Source organism: Vulpes lagopus, chromosome X, assembly GCF_018345385.1.
Source record: "Vulpes lagopus strain Blue_001 chromosome X, ASM1834538v1, whole genome shotgun sequence".
NCBI classification, from domain to species: domain Eukaryota; kingdom Metazoa; phylum Chordata; class Mammalia; order Carnivora; family Canidae; genus Vulpes; species Vulpes lagopus.
In genome coordinates this window covers 43,108,055-43,129,440 of record NC_054848.1, presented here as the reverse complement: position 1 = coordinate 43,129,440, position 21,386 = coordinate 43,108,055, and the positions used below count along the sequence as shown (strand labels likewise).

At 41.5% G+C, this 21,386-nt stretch overlaps 1 protein-coding gene across 2 annotated transcripts in view; it reads right to left on the bottom strand.

Moving 5' to 3' along the window:
• The window catches only part of CCNB3 (cyclin B3), a 110,402-nt gene that overhangs the window by 71,886 nt on the left and 17,130 nt on the right, over positions 1 to 21,386 (bottom strand). For both annotated transcript variants that reach the window (XR_005985679.1, XM_041741211.1), the window contains exons 5-7: positions 10,599 to 13,458; positions 9,654 to 9,749; positions 8,346 to 8,438 (exon numbers count right to left, since the gene is read on the bottom strand). Coding sequence is in view for 1 of the 2 variants with exons in the window: in XM_041741211.1 (XP_041597145.1) it covers positions 8,346 to 8,438; positions 9,654 to 9,749; positions 10,599 to 13,458 (3,049 nt within the window). In the remaining variant the exon portion in view is untranslated. The remainder of the gene's footprint in view (positions 1 to 8,345; positions 8,439 to 9,653; positions 9,750 to 10,598; positions 13,459 to 21,386) is intronic.

Sequence of the window (21,386 nt, the reverse complement as noted above, 5' to 3'; positions counted from 1 at the left end):
GCATAATACCCTCCAGTTCCATCCACGTTGAAGCAAATGGTGGGTATTTGTCGTTTCTAATGGCTGAGTAATATTCCATTGTATACATAAACCACATCTTCTTTATCCATTCATCTTTCGATGGACAACGAGGCTCCTTCCACAGTTTGGCTATTGTGGACATTGCTGCTAGAAACATCGGGGTGCAGGTGTCCCGACGTTTCATTGCATCTGAGTCTTTGGGGTAAATCCCCAACAGTGCAATTGCTGGGTCGTAGGGCAGGTCTATTTTTAACTCTTTGAGGAACCTCCACACAGTTTTCCAGAGTGGCTGCACCAGTTCACATTCCCACCAACAGTGTAAGAGGGTTCCCTTTTCTCCGCATCCTCTCCAACATTTGTTGTTTCCAGCCTTGTTAATTTTCCCCATTCTCACTGGTGTGAGGTGGTATCTCATTGTGGTTTTGATTTGTATTTCCCTGATGACAAGTGATGCAGAGCATTTTCTCATGTGCATGTTGGCCATGTCCATGTCTTCCTCTGTAAGATTTCTCTTAATGTCTTTTGCCCATTTCATGATTGGATTGTTTGTTTCTTTGTGTTGAGTTTAATAAGTTCTTTATAGATTTTGGAAACTAGCCCTTTATCTGATATGTCATTTGCAAATATCTTCTCCCATTCTGTAGGTTGTCTTTTAGTTTTGTTGACTGTATCCTTTTGCTGTGCAAAAGCTTCTTATCTTGATGAAGTCCCAATAGTTCATTTTTGCTCTTCATGTCTTTTGCCCATTTCATGATTGGATTGTTTGTTTCTTTGCTGGTGAGTTGAATAAGTTCTTTATAGATTTTGGAAACTAGCCATTTATCTGATATGTCATTTGCAAATATCTTCTCCCATTCTGTAGGTTGTCTTTTAGTTTTGTTGACTGTATCCTTTGCTGTGCAAAACCTTCTTATCTTCATGAAGTGCCAATAGTTCATTTTTGCTTTTGTTTCTTTTGTCTTCCTGGATGTATCTTGCGAGAAGTTACTGTGGCAAAGTTCAAAAAGGGTGTTGCCTGTGTGCTCCTCTAGGATTTTGATGGATTCTTGTCTCACATTTAGATCTCTCATCCATTTTGAGTTTATCTTGGTGTATGGTGAAAGAGAGTGGTCCAGTTTCATTCTTCTGCATGTGGATGTCCAATTTTCCCAGCACCATTTATTGAAGAGACTGTCTTTCTTCCAATGGATAGTCTTTCCTCCTTTACCGAATATTGGTTGACCATACAGTTCAGGGTCCACTTCTGGGTTCTCTATTCTGTTCCATTGATCTATGTGTCTGTTTTTGTGCCAGTACCACACTGTCTTGATGACCACAGCTTTGCAGTACAACCTGAAATCTGGCATTGTGATGCCCCCAGGTATGGTTTTCTTTTTTAAAATTCCCCTGGGTATTCGGGGTCTTTTCTGATTCCACACAAATCTTAAAATAATTTGTTCTAACTCTCTGAAGAAAGTCCATGGTATTTTGATAGGGATTGCATTAAATGTGTACATTGCCCTGGGTAACATTGACATTTTCACAATATTAATTCTGCCAATCCATGAGCATGGAATATTTTTCCATCTCTTTGTGTCTTCCTCAATTTCTTTCAAAAGTGTTCTATAATTTTTAGGGTACAGATCCTTTACCTCTTTGGTTAGGTTTATTCCTAGGTATCTTATGCTTGTGGGTGCAATTGTAAATGGGATTGAATCCTTAATTTCTCTTTCTTCAGTCTCATTGTTAGTGTATAGAAATGCCATTGATTTCTGGGCATTGATTTTGTATCCTGCCACGCTGCCAAATTGCTGTATGAGTTCTAGCAATCTTGGGGTGGAGGCTTTTGCGTTTTCTATGTAGAGTATCATGTCATCGGCAAAGAGGCAGAGTTTGACTTCTTCTTTGCCAATTTGAATGCCTTTAATGTCTTTTTGTTGTCTGATTGCTGAGGCTAGGAAGGACTTCCAATACTATGTTGAATAGCAGTGGTGAGAGTGGACATTCCTTGTCTTGTTCCTGATCTTACGGGAAAGGCTCCCAGTGCTTCCCCACTGAGAATGATATTTGCTGTGGGCTTTTCGTAGATGGCTTTTGAGATGTTGAGGAATTTTCCCTCTATCCCTGCATTCTGAAGAGTTTTGATCAGGAATGGATGCTGTATTTTGTCAAATGCTTTCTCTGCATCTAATGAGAGGATCATATGGTTCTTGGTTTTTCTCTTGCTGATATGGTGAATCACATTGATGGTTTTACGAGTGTTGAACCAGCCTTGAGTCCCGAGGATAAATCCTACTTGGTCATGGTGAATAATTTTCTTAATGTGTTGTTGGATCCTATTGGCTAGTATCTGGTCGAGAATTTTTGCATCCATGTTCATCAGGGATATTGGTCTGTAATTCTCCTTTTTGGTGGGGTCTTTGTCTGGTTTTGGAATTAAGGTGATGCTGGCCTCATAGAACAAATTTGGAAGTACTCCATCTCTTTCTAACTTTCCAAACACCTTTAGTAGAATAGGTATGATTTCTTCTTTAAACGTTTGATAGAATTCCCCTGGGAAGCCATCTGGCCCTGGACTCTTGTGTCTCGGGAGGTTTTTGAGGACTGCTTCAATTTCCTCCCTGGTTATTGGCCTGTTCAGGTTTTCTATTTCTTCCTGTTCCAGTTTTGGTCGTTTGTGGCTTTCCAGGAATGCGTCCATTTCTTCTAGATTGCCTAATTTATTGGCATAGAGCTGTTCATAGTAGGTTTTTAAAATCGTTTGTATTTCCTTGGTGTTGGTAGTGATCTCTCCTTTCTCATTCATGATTTTACTCATTTGAGTCTTCTCTCTCTTCTTTTTATAAGGGCGGCTAATGGTTTATCTATATTATTAATTCTTTCAAAGAACCATCTCCTGGTTCTGTTGATCTGTTCCACAGTTCTGGTCTCGATTTCGTTGAGTTCTGCTCGAATTTTAAATAACTCTCTTCTTCTTCTGGGCATAGGGTCCATTGCTGTTTTTTCTCTAGCTCCTTTATGTGTAAGGTTAGTTTTTGTATTTGAGTTCTTTCCAGTTTTTGAATGGATGCTTGTATTGCGATGTATTTCCCCATCAGGACTGCTTTTGCTGCATCCCAAAGATTTTGAACGGTTGTATTTTCATTCTCATTAGTTTCCATGAATCTTCCTTAATTTCCTGGTTGACCCTTTCATCTTTTAGCAGGATGGTCCTTAACCTCCACATGTTTGAGGTCCTTCCAAACTTCTTGTTGTGATTTAGTTCTAATTTCAAGGCATTATGGTCTGAGAATATGCAGTGGCCGATCCCAATCTTTTGGTATTGGTTCAGACCCGATTTGTGACCCAGTATGTGGTCTATTCTGGAGAAAGTTCCATGTGCACTTGAGAAGAATGTGTATTCAGTTGAGTTTGGATGTAAAGTTCTGTAGATATCTGTGAAATCCATCTGGTCCAGTGTATCATTTAAAGCTCTCGTTTCTTTGGAGATGTTGTGCTTAGAAGACCTATCGAGGGTAGAAAGAGCTAGATTGAAGTCACCAAGTATAAGTGTATTATTATCTAAGTATTTCTTCACTTTGGTTATTAATCGGTTTAAATATTTGGCAGCTCCCACATTCGGGGCATATATATTGAGGACTGTTAAGTCCTCTTGTTGGATAGATCCTTTGAGTATGAGATAGTGTTCCTCTTCATCTCTCACTATAGTCTTTGGGGTAAATTTTAGTTTATCTGATATAAGGATGGCTACCCCTGCTTTCTTTTGAGGACCATTTGAATGGTAAATGGTTCTCTAACCTTTTATTTTCAGGCTGTAGGTGTCCTTCTGTCTAAAATGAGTCTCTTGTAGACAGCAAATAGATGGGTCCTGCTTTTTTTTTTTTTTTTTTTTTTTTTTTTTTTTTTTTTTTTTTGGTCCTGCTTTTTGATCCAGTCTGAAACCCTGCGCCTTTTGATGGGGTCATTAAGCCTGTTCACGTTCAGAGTTACTATTGAGAGATATGAGTTTAGTGTCATCATGATATCTATTCAGTCCTTGTTTTTGTGGAGTGTTCCACTGAACTTCTTCTTAAAGGGGAATTTTAAGAGTCCCCCTTAAAATTTCTTGCAGAGCTGGTTTGGAGGTCACATATTCTTTCAGTTCCTGCCTGTCTTGGAAGCTCTTTATGTCTCTTTCCATTTTGAATGAGAGCCTTGCTGGATAAAGTATTCTTGGTTGCATGTTCTTCTCATTTAGGACCCTGAATATATCCTGCCAGCCCTTTCTGACCTGCCAGGTCTCTGTGGAGAGGTCTGCTGTTACCCTAACCCTCCTCCCCATAAAAGTCAGGGAATTTTTGTCTCTTGCTGCTTTAAGGATCTTCTCCTTATCTTTGGAATTTGCAAGCTTCACTATTAAATGTCAAGGTGTTGAACGGTTTTTATTGATTTTAGGGGGGGGTCTCTCTATTTCCTGGATCTGAATGCCTGTTTCCCTTCCCAGATTCGGAAAGTTTTCAGCTAGGATTTGCTCAGATACATATTCTGGCCCTCTGTCCCTTTCGGCGCCCTCGGGAACCCCAATTAAACGTAGGTTTTTCTTCCTCAAGCTGTCGTTTATTTCCCTTAATCTGTCTTCATGGTCTCTTAATTGTCTGTCTCTTTTTTCCTCAGTTTCCCTCTTTGCCATCAACTTGACTTCTAGGTCACTCATTCATTCTTCCACCTCGTTAACCCTCGTCGTTAGGACTTCTTGTTATGATTGCATCTCATTCAATTGATTTTTAATTTCTGCCTGATTGGATCTAAATTCTGCAGTCATGAAGTCTCTTGAGTCCTTTATGCTTTTGTCTAGAGCCAGCACTAGCTGTATAATAGTGCTTCTGAATTGGCTTTCTGACATTGAATTGTAATCCAGATTTTCTAACTCTGGGAGAGAGGACTGTTTCTGATTCTTTCTTTTGAGGTGAGGTTTTCCTTCTAGTCATTTTGCTCAGTGCAGAGTGGCCAAAAACAAGTCGTATTGGGAAAAGGAGAAAAAGAGAGAGAAGGAAAGAAAAGAGAAAAAGAAAAAAGAAAAGAAAGAGAAGGAAAAAAGAGAAGAAAAAGAGAAAGAAAAAGAAAGAAAGGTGAAAAAAGGGGTGGGAGAAGCAATCAGAAATCAAAAAGAAAGAAAAAAAAACAAAACTCAAAAAAACAAAAAACACGTGGGAGTATCTTCTGATTCTGTGCACTTTAAGTCCCTTGACTTCCCCTGGAACTGGTCCGTCTAGCTGGTCTTCTGGGGGAGGGGCCTGTTGTGCTGATTTTCAGGTGTTAGCACTTGGGGGAGCTGCTCTGCCCCCTCCCTGGTGCAGGGCTCAGTGGGGGTTGTTTACTCTGTGAGGCCCCAGGAGGAACAGCCACAGTGGCTATGGCAGCTTTGGAAACCTGGGCTGAATCCGCAGTAACTCCGGGGCTCTCCGTCTGCAGGGCCTGGAGGCTCCAGGGCAGGGCGCTGATCTGCTCAGCTCGGGGCAGGAGTGTCCTTCCTTGCTGTCCTGGGCCCTCCCGGCCTCTGCCTGTCCTTGGGGGAGGCCGGATCCTGGGCTGTGTCCTGGCGCCCTGTGCTCTGGGGCCTCTCTTCGGAGCCGCTGCCCGAGCCCCTCCGAGCTGCTCCTGTAGCCGTGCAGCCCCCTCCGCACGGAGCCTCTTCCTCTGCCCGAGCCGCCATTGCCGAGCTGCTCCCGGAGCCGCGCAGCCCCCTCAGCGCAGAGCCGCCCCGGAGCCCCTCAGATCTGCTCCCGGGTCAATGTGTGTGCGCTGCAGCCCTTTAGGGAGCTCAGTGCACTCTTGCGTGCGCAGCAGGTGTCTGGTAGTGTCCCAGGGAGCCTGAGGGCATCCCCGCCCTCCTGGGTCCTGCTCTAACTCCCTGCGGGTGTCTTTCCACCCGGGAAGATTGGTGCAGCTCCTGCTTTCCAGGACGGGCCTCTCCTGTCCTTGGGACACTTGCCCCAGCCTTAGCCCGGCTCCTTGCGGGGCCCCTCCCCCTTGGATGCCTTTTGTTTATTTCTTTTTCCCCGTCTTCCTACCTTGATAGAAGCACGAACTCTTCTCACTGTTGTTTCAGCTGTTCTCTCTTTAAATCTCAGGCCGAATTTGTAGATTTTCAGGATGATTTGAAGGTTATCTAGGTAATGTCATGGGGACAGGTGATTTGGGGACCCTACTCTTCCACCATCTTGCCCCTCCTCCTCAAATAAATAAAATCTTTTAAAAAATTAAATGTTAAAATTTCATAGAACTATATATCCAAAGGTCCACTTTACTGTTCAAAAATATAAAAATTAGAGTTATAAAAACAGTATACATATTTTCTAGAAATGTGATTCTCTATCAAAAGGTGTACATTAACATCACTTATGGAGCCTTATAAAATATACATGCCCCTTTACCCAAAAAATACAAAAACATTAAATCAAAGGGATACATCCAGCCCTGTATTTATTGCAGCATTATTTACAATAGCCAAACTATGGAACCAGCCCAACTGTCCATCAATAGATGAACGGATAAAGAAGATGTGGTACATATACATAATGGGGTATTATTCAGCCATAAAAAAAGAATGAAATCTTGCCATTTGTAATTACATGAATAGAGCTAGAGTGTATTATGCTAAGCATAGTCAGTCCATGAGAGAAAGACAAATATCAGATGATCTTACTCATATTTGGAATTTAAGAAACAAAACAAAGGAGTAAAGAAAAAAAAAGAAAAAGATAAGTCAAGAAACAGACTCTTAACTATAGAAAATAAACTGATGGTTACCAGAGGTGCAGTGGGTAGGGGAATAGGTAAAATAGGTGAAGGGGATTAAAGAGCATACTTATCATGATGAATAAAATAAAGTAATAAGAAATGTTTTAAAATAACAAAAAATATATATGTATGTGCCTGGGACACACTCCCACAATTCTGATTTGATAGTATGGGATGGGACCTGGGCATTTGTGATTCTATGATCCATGCACTAAAGGTGCACCCCTAAAGTAGATGCTCATCACTTTAAAAGGAGGGATAATATACACACACAAATATTAATAATCATTATGATTGCAGGATCACAGGTAATTATAATTTATTACTTTGATATAACAAATGTGAATGTGCAATAAAAATAACAATAAATTTTTTTTAAAAAAGATTCAGTTCATCATTCCAGCTAATAGAGGTATTTTATCTCTGATATCCATTTATTTTGAACCCTATTCCAAGTCTCATGCCATGCAATATTTGCTGAGGGTATGTTTTCTGTTCTCATCTATATCACTAATAAAAATGTTGATTAGAACAATGTCCATGGTGGGCACCTGGGTGGTTCAGTGGTTGAGCATCTGCTTTTGGCTCAGGTCGCAATCCCAGGGTCCTGGGATGGAGTCCCACATCAGCCTCCCAACAGGGAGCCTGCTTCTCCCTCTGCCTATGTCTCTGCCTCTCTCTGTGTGTCTCTTATGAATAAATAAATAAAATCTTTTTTGAAAAAAAAAAGAACAATGTCCATGGCAATCCTATTACCTAATTTATTATTCTTCATTATTTCTATAAGATGAGAAGCATTTTCATGCTTTGCTGATATCCAAATATATTATGTCTACCATATTTTCCTAGTCTGTTACTTCAAAGTGACTCTGAACCACTCTCTGACACTCAATAAAGGATATTAAACTATATTACCTTTTCTTTCCAATTATATTGTTAAGACTCTTCTGGACATAGCCTATGCCTTATATTTTCTTACAAACTCCATAGCAAGCCATTCAATGCCATTCACCAACAAATATTTATTGGCACTCCACTATGTGCCAGGGACTATTCTGGACTATCCTTCCTTCGTGTAAACTGATAATTAAGTTTTCCCAGCAGTATTCTCTCAACATCCAACCCTGAATAAATAGCTCCTTCCATGTCTGGTTCTGCCATGTCTGCCACACTGCCCTTCCAATTACCCAGTCTCACCCACAGCTTGAAAGACTTTGTCACTCACCTCTATTCAAATCACTAGATAGACTTTTACAAAATTCTGAGAATGATTAAACTACCATACCATCATTGCCTATTCTACAAATATTCTCTCCTTCCACTGAGTTTTCATAGTATCTTATGTATAACATTCTTATAGTACCTAATATATTCTTTTTTTTAATTTTACTTATCTTTCTGCATGTCTTATCCTGTCCCCTAGATCACAAGCTCCCTGAAGGCAGGAACCATGGGTCAGCTCTGTAGATCCGGAAAATTTTTACCATGCTTGGCATCTGGTGATACTGAATGAGTAATCAATAAAGAGAAGAGCAGCCCCTTAAAGCAGCAGTTGCCAGGCTTACCTGAACCTCTACCAACCAGTCCACAAGAATGGCCCTCATGCAACTACTGATGTCAGTCTGCTTGTTCATGTATTCTTTAAGTATGAACTTTTCCTGGAAGCAATAAAAACGAAATATTAATCCATAAACTCTTCTTATAGTTCAAAAATTGTAACTTATGAAAAAAGTACTTGCAACTAATCTCAGAAAAAGAAACTGTAACAACATAATTAACTTCTTCAGTTCTAATTCATTATTTTCAGCTGGTATCAGATAGGGGCAGATCAGAGTATCCTTTTCCAGACAAGTTCTAGTTATCCTTAGGAAATGGTTGCACAGCATATTCAAGCATCAGGTTGGCTATCGAGGAGTCCAGGGAGAAAATGGAATATGGGCAGGAATGCACATATATGACTCTGGATGAATACCAAACAGGTTCTGCCCCTTCTTTGCAATTTAATCTAAGGCACAATGCCATGCTATGTAGAGCAGTGCTTCTCAAACTTTAACACATAGCACCTGGGGATCTTTAAAACTCACTTTCTAATTTAGAAGGCCAGGTGGGGCTAGGTTTCTGCATTTCTAACAAGATCCCAAGTGAAACTGACACTGCTGAGCTAAGGCCCATATGTGTAGTATAACAAAGTTATCTCTTACGTCCCCCAGGCTGTACTAGAAAAAGTGAAGAATCTGGAATCAGTTAACCAAACATGATGCCTCTAGAGAAAAGACAAAATTTTCATCCTCCCTCTTATTCATGGCTTGCTAAAATTTTAGTTGGTAGATAATCTTGGTCCCATCTGTTCCGGAGAGAGAGAGAAGAAAACTTGGAGTCAATGAATTTTAGTGGTCAAGGAGACCGGCAGATCTCAAAGGAGGAAGAAAATTTCACCAGGTTGGAGAGTGATTTTACATATGATGCCAGATACTTGCATAGAAAGGGCAAAAGATTTCTGACAGCAGCCATTCAGAGACTACTAGACACTGTCTCCTCAACAATTAGAGTGCAGGCTTATGGTCTTCAAGGTACTCAGACTTTTAGACCATATCCCAGCTCTACTGTATACTAGCTGTGTGACTCTTAGCAGTTTCTCCAATCTATAAAAAGGAGATAATAATACCATCATGAAATTATGGGGAGAAGATAATGTTATAAACCCCTTAGCCCCCAATGTCTAACTTACACTAAGATACCAGTAGATGTCAGTTGTTGCTGTTATTATCTTAATCGTCATTATTACCTCCCTTTCAACTTGCATTTGAAGGATGGAATGAATAATGAGAATATGAAACCTAGAAATCCTCCCCCTCCAACAGCCACCTACATACCTCTCTCTCCTTCATGTAACTGAAGATATCCTTGGCATATATTGAGTTGAAAAATGGATCACCGTCGTTCCTGTCAATATCCTCCAATGGGGTCATCTGCTTGGAAATCACCAAAAAGATAATTAGGAGGATAAAGATTCTAAGGAAGGCTTAGCACACACACATAAAGCATGCACTCCTTTCTTCCCACTGTCATCTTCTGCTAAGGTTCCTCAAGCCACATATATCCTGGGCCACAACACAGTACCCCTTGGTCCTTCAATCCTCATACTGCTAAAGTGGCTAAGAAATGTTTAGTCCTTCTTGTACATGCCTGCTCTGCCCTAGGAACTAGGCACCATTTTTACAGGTAAGCTCAAGACTCTTCAGGTAAAATACTCTTATTTTACTATTTCAACTTATGTTACATATCTTCTTACGTCACTTGTTTTGTTCCAATGCTTTGATCTAACCCAATTAATCTTCTTGGTAGCCTTGTCCTCTCTTCTACACCTTTACTCAGTTTATTTTGCCTACAACAGGGGTATTTCTCCTCCTTCTTGCCAAATCTCATTCCTTCATCCTTCCAATTTACAATTAAATACCATCTTCTGTGGAAGATGCCTCTGTGGACATTACCCATCTTTGACTGGAGTCCACTGTAATGCAGACTGCAATTAATAAGAAAGGCAATTTCCTGACATGTGTACACACACACACACACACACACACACACACAAATATTCCAGATCCTTGTGGGTATTTCTGAAATAAATACTTGCTAATTGAGTACATTTCTATGCCAATTGGAAAGTCAAGAGATACCACAATGCCAACTTGATTTAGTATAGCTTACTATATACAGATTAATTGCTTAGGGAGGCAGGAAAAAAATCTCTTTGCCAGCAGCCGCCTATAGGACAACAAAGAACACGTCATGTAATTTAAGAAGAGAGAACAGAATACCTCCTTCTGTGAGCTCTCGCCCCAAGATGAGGAAGGTTTATTGGAACTGGATTCACAAACACTGGACTTGCTTGTGGTACTCAACTTGCCCACACTGGACATGCCTGCTCTGGATTCAGGAGGAGTGCTAGGCACACGTGAGTTAGTTTCAACTTGGAGGATCAAGGAATCTTCAAGAGAGGTATCTTCCTTTTGGGTGGGATTCTCTTGCAAGGCCAATGGCTCCTTCAAAGACAACTCCTTCCCAGTGCTGTGTTTCTCATTCAAGGAAATTATCTCCTTGAAATGGAATGCTTCACTGAGGGTAGGTTTCTCCTGAAAGGACAATGGCTCCTTGAAAAGGGTCGCCTCCTCACTTCTGGGCTTCTCCTGCAAGGCCAACGACTCCCTTAGGATGGCCTCATCAATGCTGGGCTTCAGAAAAGCCAGTGGCTGTTTAATAAGGGATTCTTCATTGATAATGTTCTCTTGCAAGGCCAACTGCTTCTTCAAGAGGAATACCTCCCCCTGAGCAGTGGGTTTCCTCTTTAAAGATAATTCCTTCTCAATGCTTGTTGCCACTTTAGTGGAGAGCTCCTCCTTCAGAATTGATGGTTTATTTAAAAGGGATTCCTCATCAGTAGTGTTTTTCTCCTGAAAAGTCAACAGCTTCTTCAAGGAGTCCTCCTTGGTTTGAGTCTTTTGCAAGCCAAAAGCCTTCCAGAAGAGGGATTCATCTTTGTTGGTAGGTTTAGCACGCAATGAAAATGGCTCCTGAGAAAGGAATTCCTCCTCAGTAGTAGGCCTCTCCTCTAAGGTCAATGGTTCCTTAATATAGGGCTCTTCTTCAGTGGTGGTCTTTTCTGACAAGGTCAGTGGCTTAGTTGAGAGGGACACCTCCTGTGGAGTGGTATGCTTCTCTTGCAGTACTGATGGATCCTGGAAGAGGAACTCCCCTTCAGTTGTAGACTTCTTATTAAAGGGCAATAGCTTCTTAAAGAGTGACTCTTCTTCAGAGGCGGTCTTCTCTGAGACCAGTGGCTTCTTTAAGAGGAATATCTTCCCCTGAGTGATTTCCTTTTTCTTTAAAGATGATGGTGTCTTGGTAAGGATTACCTCCTCAGCTAAAGACTTCTCCCTAAGTGACACTGGCTCCATAAAGAAGGAAGCCTTATCTTTGCTAATTATATTCTGCAAGTCCAACAGTTCTTGGCAGATGGACATCATTATTTGAGTGGCACACTTCTTCTTCTTTAAAGATAAAGGCTCCTTGGTAGAGACCACCTCATTTGTGGTATGTTTCTTCCTAAAGGAAATTGGTTCCATAAGAAACTCATCTTCACTACTGACATTCTCCTGCAATGCCCCTGGCTTCTCCAAAAGGGCCACCTCCCCCTGCATGGTATGTTTCTCTTGCAACACAGGTGATTCCTTAAAGAAAGACTCCTCCTCAATGGCGGACCTCTTTTTAAAGGACAATGGCTCCTTAATGTGTGTCTTCTCTCCAGAGGAGGTCTGCAATACTAGTGGCTTCATCAAGCAGGACCTCTTACCCTGAGCAGTACACCTTTTCCTCTTCAGAGATGATAGCTTCTTGGTGGGAGTTGCCTCCTCAGTGGTACGTTTCTTCTTAAAAGCCAAAGGCTCCTTTAAATGTGACTTCTCCTCAGTTAGTGTCCTCTGCAAGGTCAAGGCCTTCTTCAAGACAGACACCTCCTCCTGAGTGGTGTGCTTCTCTTGCAACATGGATGGCTCATGGAAAAGGGACTCCTCAGTGGTGTTCTTCTTAAAGGACAGTGGCTCCTTAACAAATGACTCCTCTCCAGGGGTGGTCTTTTGCAATACTAGTGGCTTCTTCAAGTAGTACATCTTCCCCTGAATGGTACACTTCTTCTTTATAGGTAACAGCTTCTTGGTGGGGTTTGTCTCCTTGGTAGTGCATTTCTTCCTAAGGAACATTGGCTCCATAAGAAATTTATCCTTACTGTCGTTCTCCTCCTGCAGTACCTGTGGCTTCTTCAAGAGGACCACCTCCCTATCAGTGGTGTGCTTCTCTTGCGATGCAGAAAACTCCTGGAAGAGAGACTCCTCCTTAGTGATAGGCTTCTTTTTAAAAGACAATGGCTCCTTAATGAGTGCCTTCTCTCCAGAGGTGTTCTGGGATTCTAATGGCTTTTTCAAGTGAGCCATCTTCCCCTGAGTAGTACACTTCTTTAAAGATAATGGCCTCAAGATGAAGGCTGTCTCCTTCTTGGTAGGTTTCTTCTTGAAAGCCAGTGGCTCCTTAATGAGGGGGGACTCATCTTCAGAGTTGGTCTTCTGCAATACTAGTGGTTTCTTCATACGGGACACCTTCCCCAGAGTGATATACTTCTTCTTCTTTAAAGATAACATCTTCTTGGTGGGGGTTACATCGTCTGTTTTAGGCTTCTTTCTGAAGTTTGTTGGTTCCATAAAGAAGGAATTCTCTTCAACAGCGATGTCTTGCAAAGCCAAGTCCTCCTGATATGTGCACATCTTCTTTAAGGATAATGTTCCTTTGGTGATGGCTACCTCCTCACTTTTATGCTTCTTCCCAAAAGTGATCAAGTTTACAACAAACTCATCATTGCTGTCAGCCTCCTCCTGTACAGATGTTGGTTTCTCCATGAGGGATATCTCTCCCTTATTTGTGAACTTCTTTAAAAACAATGACCTCTTGATAAGGCCTGTGTCCTCAGTAGTGGATTCCTCTTTTAAAATTAATGGCTTTCTGAAAAATGATGCCTCCTCAGTAGTGATTGTTCCAGAGGTGGTAGATCTCTCCAGAATGAGTGGTTTCTCTGTAATATTTGGTACCAAGGTAGTAGAGACTACTACTGGTGAGGATTCCAGCTTATAACTGTAAAAGAAACAATGTCTGGGTAAGAAGAACATAGTTCCTAGACTCCTCAACAACCATCTCACTTTGTTGCTGTATTTACCAAAAGTATAAAAGAGGAAAGGGCTTCAACCTCAAGAGACAGATTAAAGGGTAAAAAAAATCAATGGGTACCATAGTGAATCAAATAAGTAGTACACTGTATAATTTCTATGGCCTAGGCTAGCGAGGTTCTCACACTTTTCTGAAAAATTCTTAATGAAATCCATGTTAGGCTTTCTTATACATGAATTATTTCATTTATATACAAAGTCTTTATTATAATACCACATTGTACGAGTATGAGTTATCTGCTATTATATAAGTCTCCCTCACTAGCTGCATTTTTCTTTGTCTATAACCACCAGGCATCCGGTAAAATGCAGGCTGAAATTAATACTGCTTGAAAGCTTATGAGAGAATTATAAGAGAGAAACTTATGAGAGGCTTATGAAGTCTTAGAAAAGAAAGGTGGGCTGGTACTTAATGTTGGTGGTATCTAACCACATCCCCTTCAACTTAAGCTATTCATGAGATACTTTGCAGTGAAGAGAATAAAAAGACCAAAATAGACATTTGTTTAACATACGTCACATTCAAAGCTTTTGTTTTGAACAGGATTTCATATTCCATTAGTGACTAACATAGTATGACCAAATCACTGGAAGACTAGAAATCAGAATGCGAACTGAAGGCAAATAAAATCATCAGTTTGAAGAAGAGTAGGTGCATCCAAACTAGATATCATATGATTGCATTTATAAGATATGTCAAGAATAGGCATAACCATAGAGAAATATTCATGAAAAAAAGCATATCAGTGGTTGCCTATAGCTAGAAAGGGGCAGGGAAGGGGGGTATAGACTGGGAAATGAAAAGGGGCTATTAATGGGTTCAATATTGGGTGTGTGGGCTCAGCGGTTTAGCGCCGACTGCAGCCCAGGGAGTGATCCTGGAGACCTGGGATCGAGTCCCTCGTCGGGCTCCCTGCATGAAGCCAGCTTCTCCCTCTGCCTGTGTCTCTGCCTCTCTCTCTCTCTCCTGTGTATTCTCATGAATAAATAAATAAAATCTTTAAAAAAATAAAACTAAATAAAAAAATAAAATTTGGGGGCATGTTAAAAAGTTCTAAAATTAAATAGTGGTAATGAATGTACAACTCAATGAATATAATTTAAAAACCACTGTATTGTTTAAGAAAAAGAAGTACCTGGAGAGGTTCCACATAACCAAATAGATTCCAGGTCCCTCTCGATGAGAACATTTTTTTTAACTGTTTTCTTTATTTTTATTTATTTCTTTAAATTAATTTTTTATTGGTGTTCAATTTACCAACATACAGAATAACACCAAGTGCTCATCCCGTCCAGTGTCCCCTCAGTGCTCGTCACCCATTCACCCCCACCCCCACCCTCCTGCCCTCCACCACCCCTAGATCATTTCCCAGAGTTAGGAGTCTTTATGTTCTGTCTTCCTTTCTGATATTTCCCATACATTTCCTCTCCCTTCCCTTATATTCCCTTTCACTATTATTTATATTCCCCAAATGAATGAGACATACACTATTTGTCCTTCTCCGATTGACTTACTTCACTCAGCATAATACCCTCCAGTTCCATCCACGTTGAAGCAAATGGTGGGTATTTGTCATTTCTAATGGCTGAGTAATATTCCATTGTATACATAAACCACATCTTCTTTATCCATTCATCTTTCGATGGACACCGAGGCTCCTTCCACAGTCTGGCTATTGTGGACATTGCTGCTATAAACATCGGGGTGCAGGTGTCCCGGCGTTTCATTGCATCTGAATCTTTGGGGTAAATCCACAACAGTGCAATTGCTGGGTCGTAGGGCAGGTCTATTTTTAACTCTCTGAGGAACATCCACACAGTTTTCCAGAGTGGCTGCACCAGTTCACATTCCCACCAACAGTGCAAGAGGGTTAACCTTTTCTCCACATCCTCTCCAACATTTCTGGTTTCCTGCCTGGTTAATTTTCCCCATTCTCACTGGTGTGAGGTGGTATCTCACTGTGGTTTTCATTTGTATTTCCCTGATGGCAAGTATACGGAGCATTTTCTCATGTGTGTGTTGGCCATGTCTATGTCTTCCTCTATGAGATTTCTCTTCATGTCTTTTGCCCATTTCATGATTGGATTGTTTGTTTCTTTGGTGTTGAGTTGAATAAGGTCTTTATAGATCTTGGAAACTAGCCCTTTATCTGATACATCATTTGCAAATATCTTCTCCCATTCTGTAGGTTGTCTTTTAGTTTTGTTGACTGTATCCTTTGCTGTGCAAAAGCTTCTTATCTTGATGAAGTCCCAATAATTCATTTTTGCTTTTCTTTTGCCTTTCTGGATATATCTTGCAAGACGTTACTGTGGCCAAGTTCAAAAAGGGTTGCCTGTGTTCTCCTCTAGGATTTTAATGGAATCTTGTCTCACATTTAGATCTTTCATCCATTTTGAGTTTATCTTGGTGTATGGTGAAAGAGAGTGATCTAGTTTCATTCTTCTGCATGGGGATGTCCAATTTTCCCAACACCATTTATTGAAGAGACTGTCTTTCTTCCAATGGATAGTCTTTCCACCTTTATCGAATATTAGTTGACCATAAAGTTCAGGGTCCACTTCTGGGTTCTCTATTCTATTCCACTGATCTATGTATCTGTTTTTGTGCCAGTACCACACTGTCTTGATGACCACAGCTTTGTAGTACAACCTGAAATCTGCATTGTGACGCCCCCAGATATGGTTTTCTTTTTTAAAATTCCCCTGGCTATTTGGGGTCTTTTCTGATTCCACACAAATCTTAAAATAATTTGTTCTAACTCTCTGAAGAAAGTCCATGGTATTTTGACAGGGATTGCATTAAACGTATACATTTCCCTGGGTAACATTGACATTTTCACAATATAAATTCTGCCAATCCATGAACACGGAATATTTTTCCATCTCTTTGTGTCTTCCTCAATTTCTTTCAGAAGTGTTCTATAGTTTTTAGGGTAAAGATCCTTTACCTCTTTAGTTAGGTTTATTCCTAGGTCTCTTATGCGTTTGGATGCAATTGTAAATGGGATTGACTCCTTAATTTCTCTTTCTTCAGTCTCATTGTTAGTATATAGAAATGCCATTGATTTCTGGGCATTGATTTTGTATCCTGCCACACAGCCAAATTGCTGCATGAGTTCTAGCAATCTTGGGGTGGAGGCTTTTGCGTTTTCTATGTAGAGTATCATGTCATCGATGAAGAGGGAGAGTTTGACTTCTTCTTTGCCAATTTGAATGCCTTTAATGTCTTTTTGTTGTCTGATTGCTGAGGCTAGGACTTCCAGTACTATGGTGAATAGCAGTGGTAAGAGTGGACATCCCTGTCTTGTTCCTGATCTTAGGGGAAAGGCTCCCAGTGCTTCCCCATTGAGAATGATATTTGCTGTGGGCTTTTCGTAGATGGCTTTTAAGATGTCGAGGAATTTTCCCTCTATCCCTGCATTCTGAAGAGTTATGATCAGGAATGGATGCTCTATTTTGTCAAATGCTTTCTCTGCATCTAATGAGAGGATCATATGGTTCTTGGTTTTTCTCCTGCTGATATGATGAATCACATTGATTGTTTTACGAGTGTTGAACCAGCCTTGTGTCCCGAGGATAAATCCTACTTGGTCATGGTGAATAATTTTCTTAATGTGTTGTTGGATCCTATTGGCTAGTATCTTGCTGAGAATTTTTGCATCCATGTTCATCAGGGATATTGGTCTGTAATTCTCCTTTTTGGTGGGGTCTTTGTCTGGTTTTGGAATTAAGGTGATGCTGGCCTCATAGAACGAATTTGGAAGTACTCCATCTCTTTCTAACTTTCCAAACACCTTTAGTAGAATAGGTATGATTTCTTCTTTAAACGTTTGATAGAATTCCCCTGGGAAGCCATCTGGCCCTGGACTCTTGTGTCTTGGGAGGTTTTTGAGGACTGCTTCAATTTCCTCCCTGGTTATTGGCCTGTTCAGGTTTTCTATTTCTTCCTGTTCCAGTTTTGGTAGTTTGTGGCTTTCCAGGAATGCATCCATTTCTTCTAGGTTGCCTAATTTATTGGCATAGAGCTGTTCATAGTATGTTTTTAAAATCGTTTGTATTTCCTTGGTGTTGGGTAGTGATCTCTCCTTTCTCATTCATGATTTTATTCATTTGAGTCTTCTCTCTCTTCTTTTTAATAAGGCTGGCTAATGGTTTATCTATCTTATTAATTCTTTCAGGGATCCCTGGGTGGCGCAGCGGTTTGGCGCCTGCCTTTGGCCCAGGGTGCGATCCTGGAGACCCGGAATCGAGTCCCACGTCGGGCTCCCGGTGCATGGAGCCTGCTTCTCCCTCTGCCTGTGTCTCTGCGCCTCTCTCTCTCTCTCTCTATCATAAATAAACAAAAATTAAAGAAAAAAACATTAAAAAAAATTCTTTCAAAGAACCAACTCCTGGTTCTGTTGATCTGTTCCACAGTTCTCCTCGTCTCGATTTCATTGAGTTCTGCTCAAATTTTAATTAACTCTCTTCTTCTGTTGGGTGAAGGGTCCATCTGCTGTTTTTTCTCTATTTCCTTTATGTGTAAGGTTAGCTTTTGTACTTGAGTTCTTTCCAATTTTTGAATGGATGCTTGCATTGCGATGTATTTCCCCCTCATGACTGCTTTTGCTGCATCCCAAAGATTTTGAACGGTTGTATCTTCATTCTCATTAGTTTCCATGAATCTTCTTAATTCTTCCTTAATTTCCTGGTTGACCCTTTCATCTTTTAGCAGGATGGTCCTTGACCTCCACGTGTTTGAGGTCCTTCCAAACTTCTTGTTGTGATTTAGTTCTAATTTCAAGGCATTATGGTCTGAGAATATGCAGTGGCCGATCCCAATCTTTTGGTATTGGTTCAGACCCGATTTGTGACCCAGTATGTGGTCTATTCTGGAGAAAGTTCCATGTGCACTTGAGAAGAATGTGTATTCAGTTGAGTTTGGATGTAAAGTTCTGTAGATATCTGTGAAATCCATCTGGTCCAGTGTATCATTTAAAGCTCTCGTTTCTTTGGAGATGTTGTGCTTAGAAGACCTATCGAGGGTAGAAAGAGCTAGATTGAAGTCACCAAGTATAAGTGTATTATTATCTAAGTATTTCTTCACTTTGGTTATTAATCGGTTTAAATATTTGGCAGCTCCCACATTCGGGGCATATATATTGAGGACTGTTAAGTCCTCTTGTTGGATAGATCCTTTGAGTATGAGATAGTGTCCCTCTTCATCTCTCACTATAGTCGTCGGGGTAAATTTTAATTTATCTGATATAAGGATGGCTACCCCTGCTTTCTTTTGAGGACCATTTGAATGGTAAATGGTTCTCTAACCTTTTATTTTCAGGCTGTAGGTGTCCTTCTGTCTAAAATGAGTCTCTTGTAGACAGCAAATAGATGGGTCCTGCTTTTTGATCCAGTCTGAAACCCTGCGCCTTTTGATGGGGTCATTAAGCCCGTTCACATTCAGAGTTACTATTGAGAGATATGAGTTTAGTGTCATCATGATATCTATTCAGTCCTTGTTTTTGTGGATTGTTCCACTGAATTTCTTCTTAAAGGGGAATTTTAAGAGTCCCCCTAAATTTCTTGCAGAGCTGGTTTGGAGGTCACATATTCTTTCAGTTCCTGCCTGTCTTGGAAACTCTTTATCTCTCCTTCCATATTGAATGAGAGTCTTGCTGGATAAAGTTTTCTTGGTTGCATGTTCTTCTCATTTAGGACCCTGAATATATCCTGCCAGCCCTTTCTGGCCTGCCAGGTCTCTGTGGAGAGGTCTGCTGTTACCCTAACCCTCCTCCCCATAAAAGTCAGGGACTTTTTGTCTCTTGCTGCTTTAAGGATCTTCTCTTTATCTTTGGAATTTGCAAGCTTCACTATTAAATGTCAAGGTGTTGAACGGTTTTCATTGATTTTAGGGGGGGATCTCTCTATTTCCTGTATCTGAATGCCTGCTTCCCTTCCCAGATTAGGAAAGTTTTCAGCTAGGATTTGCTCAGACACATATTCTGGCCCTCTGGCCCTTTCAGCGCTCTCGGGCACCCCAATTAAACGTAGGTTTTTCTTCCTCAGGCTGTCGTTTATTTCCCTTAATCTGTCTTCATGGTGTCTTAATTGTCTGTCTCTTTTTTCCTCAGTTTCCCTCTTTGCCATCAACTTGCCTTCTATGTCACTCACTCGTTCTTCCACCTCGTTAACCCTGGGCCTGGAGGCTCCGGGGCGGGGCTGCTGATCTGCTCAGCTCGTGGCAGGAGTGTCCTTGCTGTCCTGGCTCCTACCAGCCTCTGCATGTCCCTGGGGGAGGCCCGATCCTGAGCTGTGTCCTGGCGCCCTGTGCTCCGGGGCCTGCGCTGTTGGATTCGCGCTCCCGGCCCTGCAGCCCCCTCCACAGAGCCGCCGCCCGAGCCCCTCCGAGCTGCTCCCGGAGCCGCGCAGCCCCCTCCACACGGAGCCTCTTCCTCTGCCCGCGCCGCCGCCGCCGAACCGCTCCCAGAGCCGTGCAATCCCCTCCGCGGAGCCGCCGCCCGAGCCCCACCGAGCTGCTCCGGGTCCCGCCGTGCGCGCTGCGGCCCTTAGGGAGCTCGGCGCACTCTCCTGTGCGCGCTGCAGGTGCCTGTTAGTGTCCCAGGGAGCCCGAGGGCATCCCCGCCCTACTGGGTCCTGCTCTAACTCCCTGTGGGTGCCTTTCCGCCCGGGAAGATTGGTGCAGCTCCTGCTTCTCAGGGACGGGGTCTTCTGTCCTGGGGGCACTCGCCCCGGCCTTAACCGGGCTAAGTCCCTCCCCCTTGGAGGCCTTTTGTTTCTTTATTTCTTTTTCCCCGTCTTCCTACCTTGATAGAAGCCGAACTCTTCTCACTGTAGAATTCCAGCTGTTCTCTCTTTGAATCTCAGGCCGAATTCGTAGATTTTCAGGATGATTGGAAGGTTTTCTAGGTAATTTGGTGGGGACAGGTGATTTGGGGACCCTACTCTTCCGCCATCTTGCCCCTTCTCCCGATGAGAACTTTTAAAGGTTGCCTTCAGATAACCTAGTTATGATAAAGAGTATGCCTTCTGGAGCTGGACTGCCTGGATTCAAATCCTGGCTCCTCCACTTACTGGCTGGGTAACCTTGAGCAAGTTATCTGTGCTTCACTTTTTTCACCTATACAATGCGGATATTACCTCCTTCATACGGTTGATGTGAAGATTTGATTAATTAATAGGCAATGAAAACATGTAAAACAAAGAGCAGTTCAAAACAACTGCATGCCAATAAATCAGATAACTTAGACGAAATGGACAAATTCCTGAGAAGACACAAAGTGACTTAAAAAGAAAACAGAAAATCTGAGTAGACCTATAATAACTAAAAACATTGAATTAATATAAAACTACCCATGAGAATATAAAAAATAGTGAAACGGAATAAAGGGGAAAGGAGAAAAAAATGAGTGGGAAATATCAGAAAGGGAGACAGAACATGAGACACTCCTTACTCTGGGAAACGAACAAGGGGTGGTGGAAAGGGAGGTGGGCGGGGGGGTGGGAGTGACTGGGTGACGGGCACTGAGGGGGGCACTTGATGGGATGAGCACTGGGTGTTATGCTATACATTGGCAAATTGAACTCCAATAAAAAAAATAAATGTTATATATATATGTGTGTATGTATATGTATGTATGTGTGTGTGTGTGTGTGTGTGTGTATAAACAAACTACCCATGAAGAATAATAGTCTAGGCTGAGATGGTTTTGCTGGGGAATTCTACCAAACTTCTAAAGAAGAATTAATACCAGTTTGTCATAAAGAAACCCAAGAAATAGAAGATATAAAAACAGTTACCAACTCATTTTATAAAACCATATTTCTCTGATACCA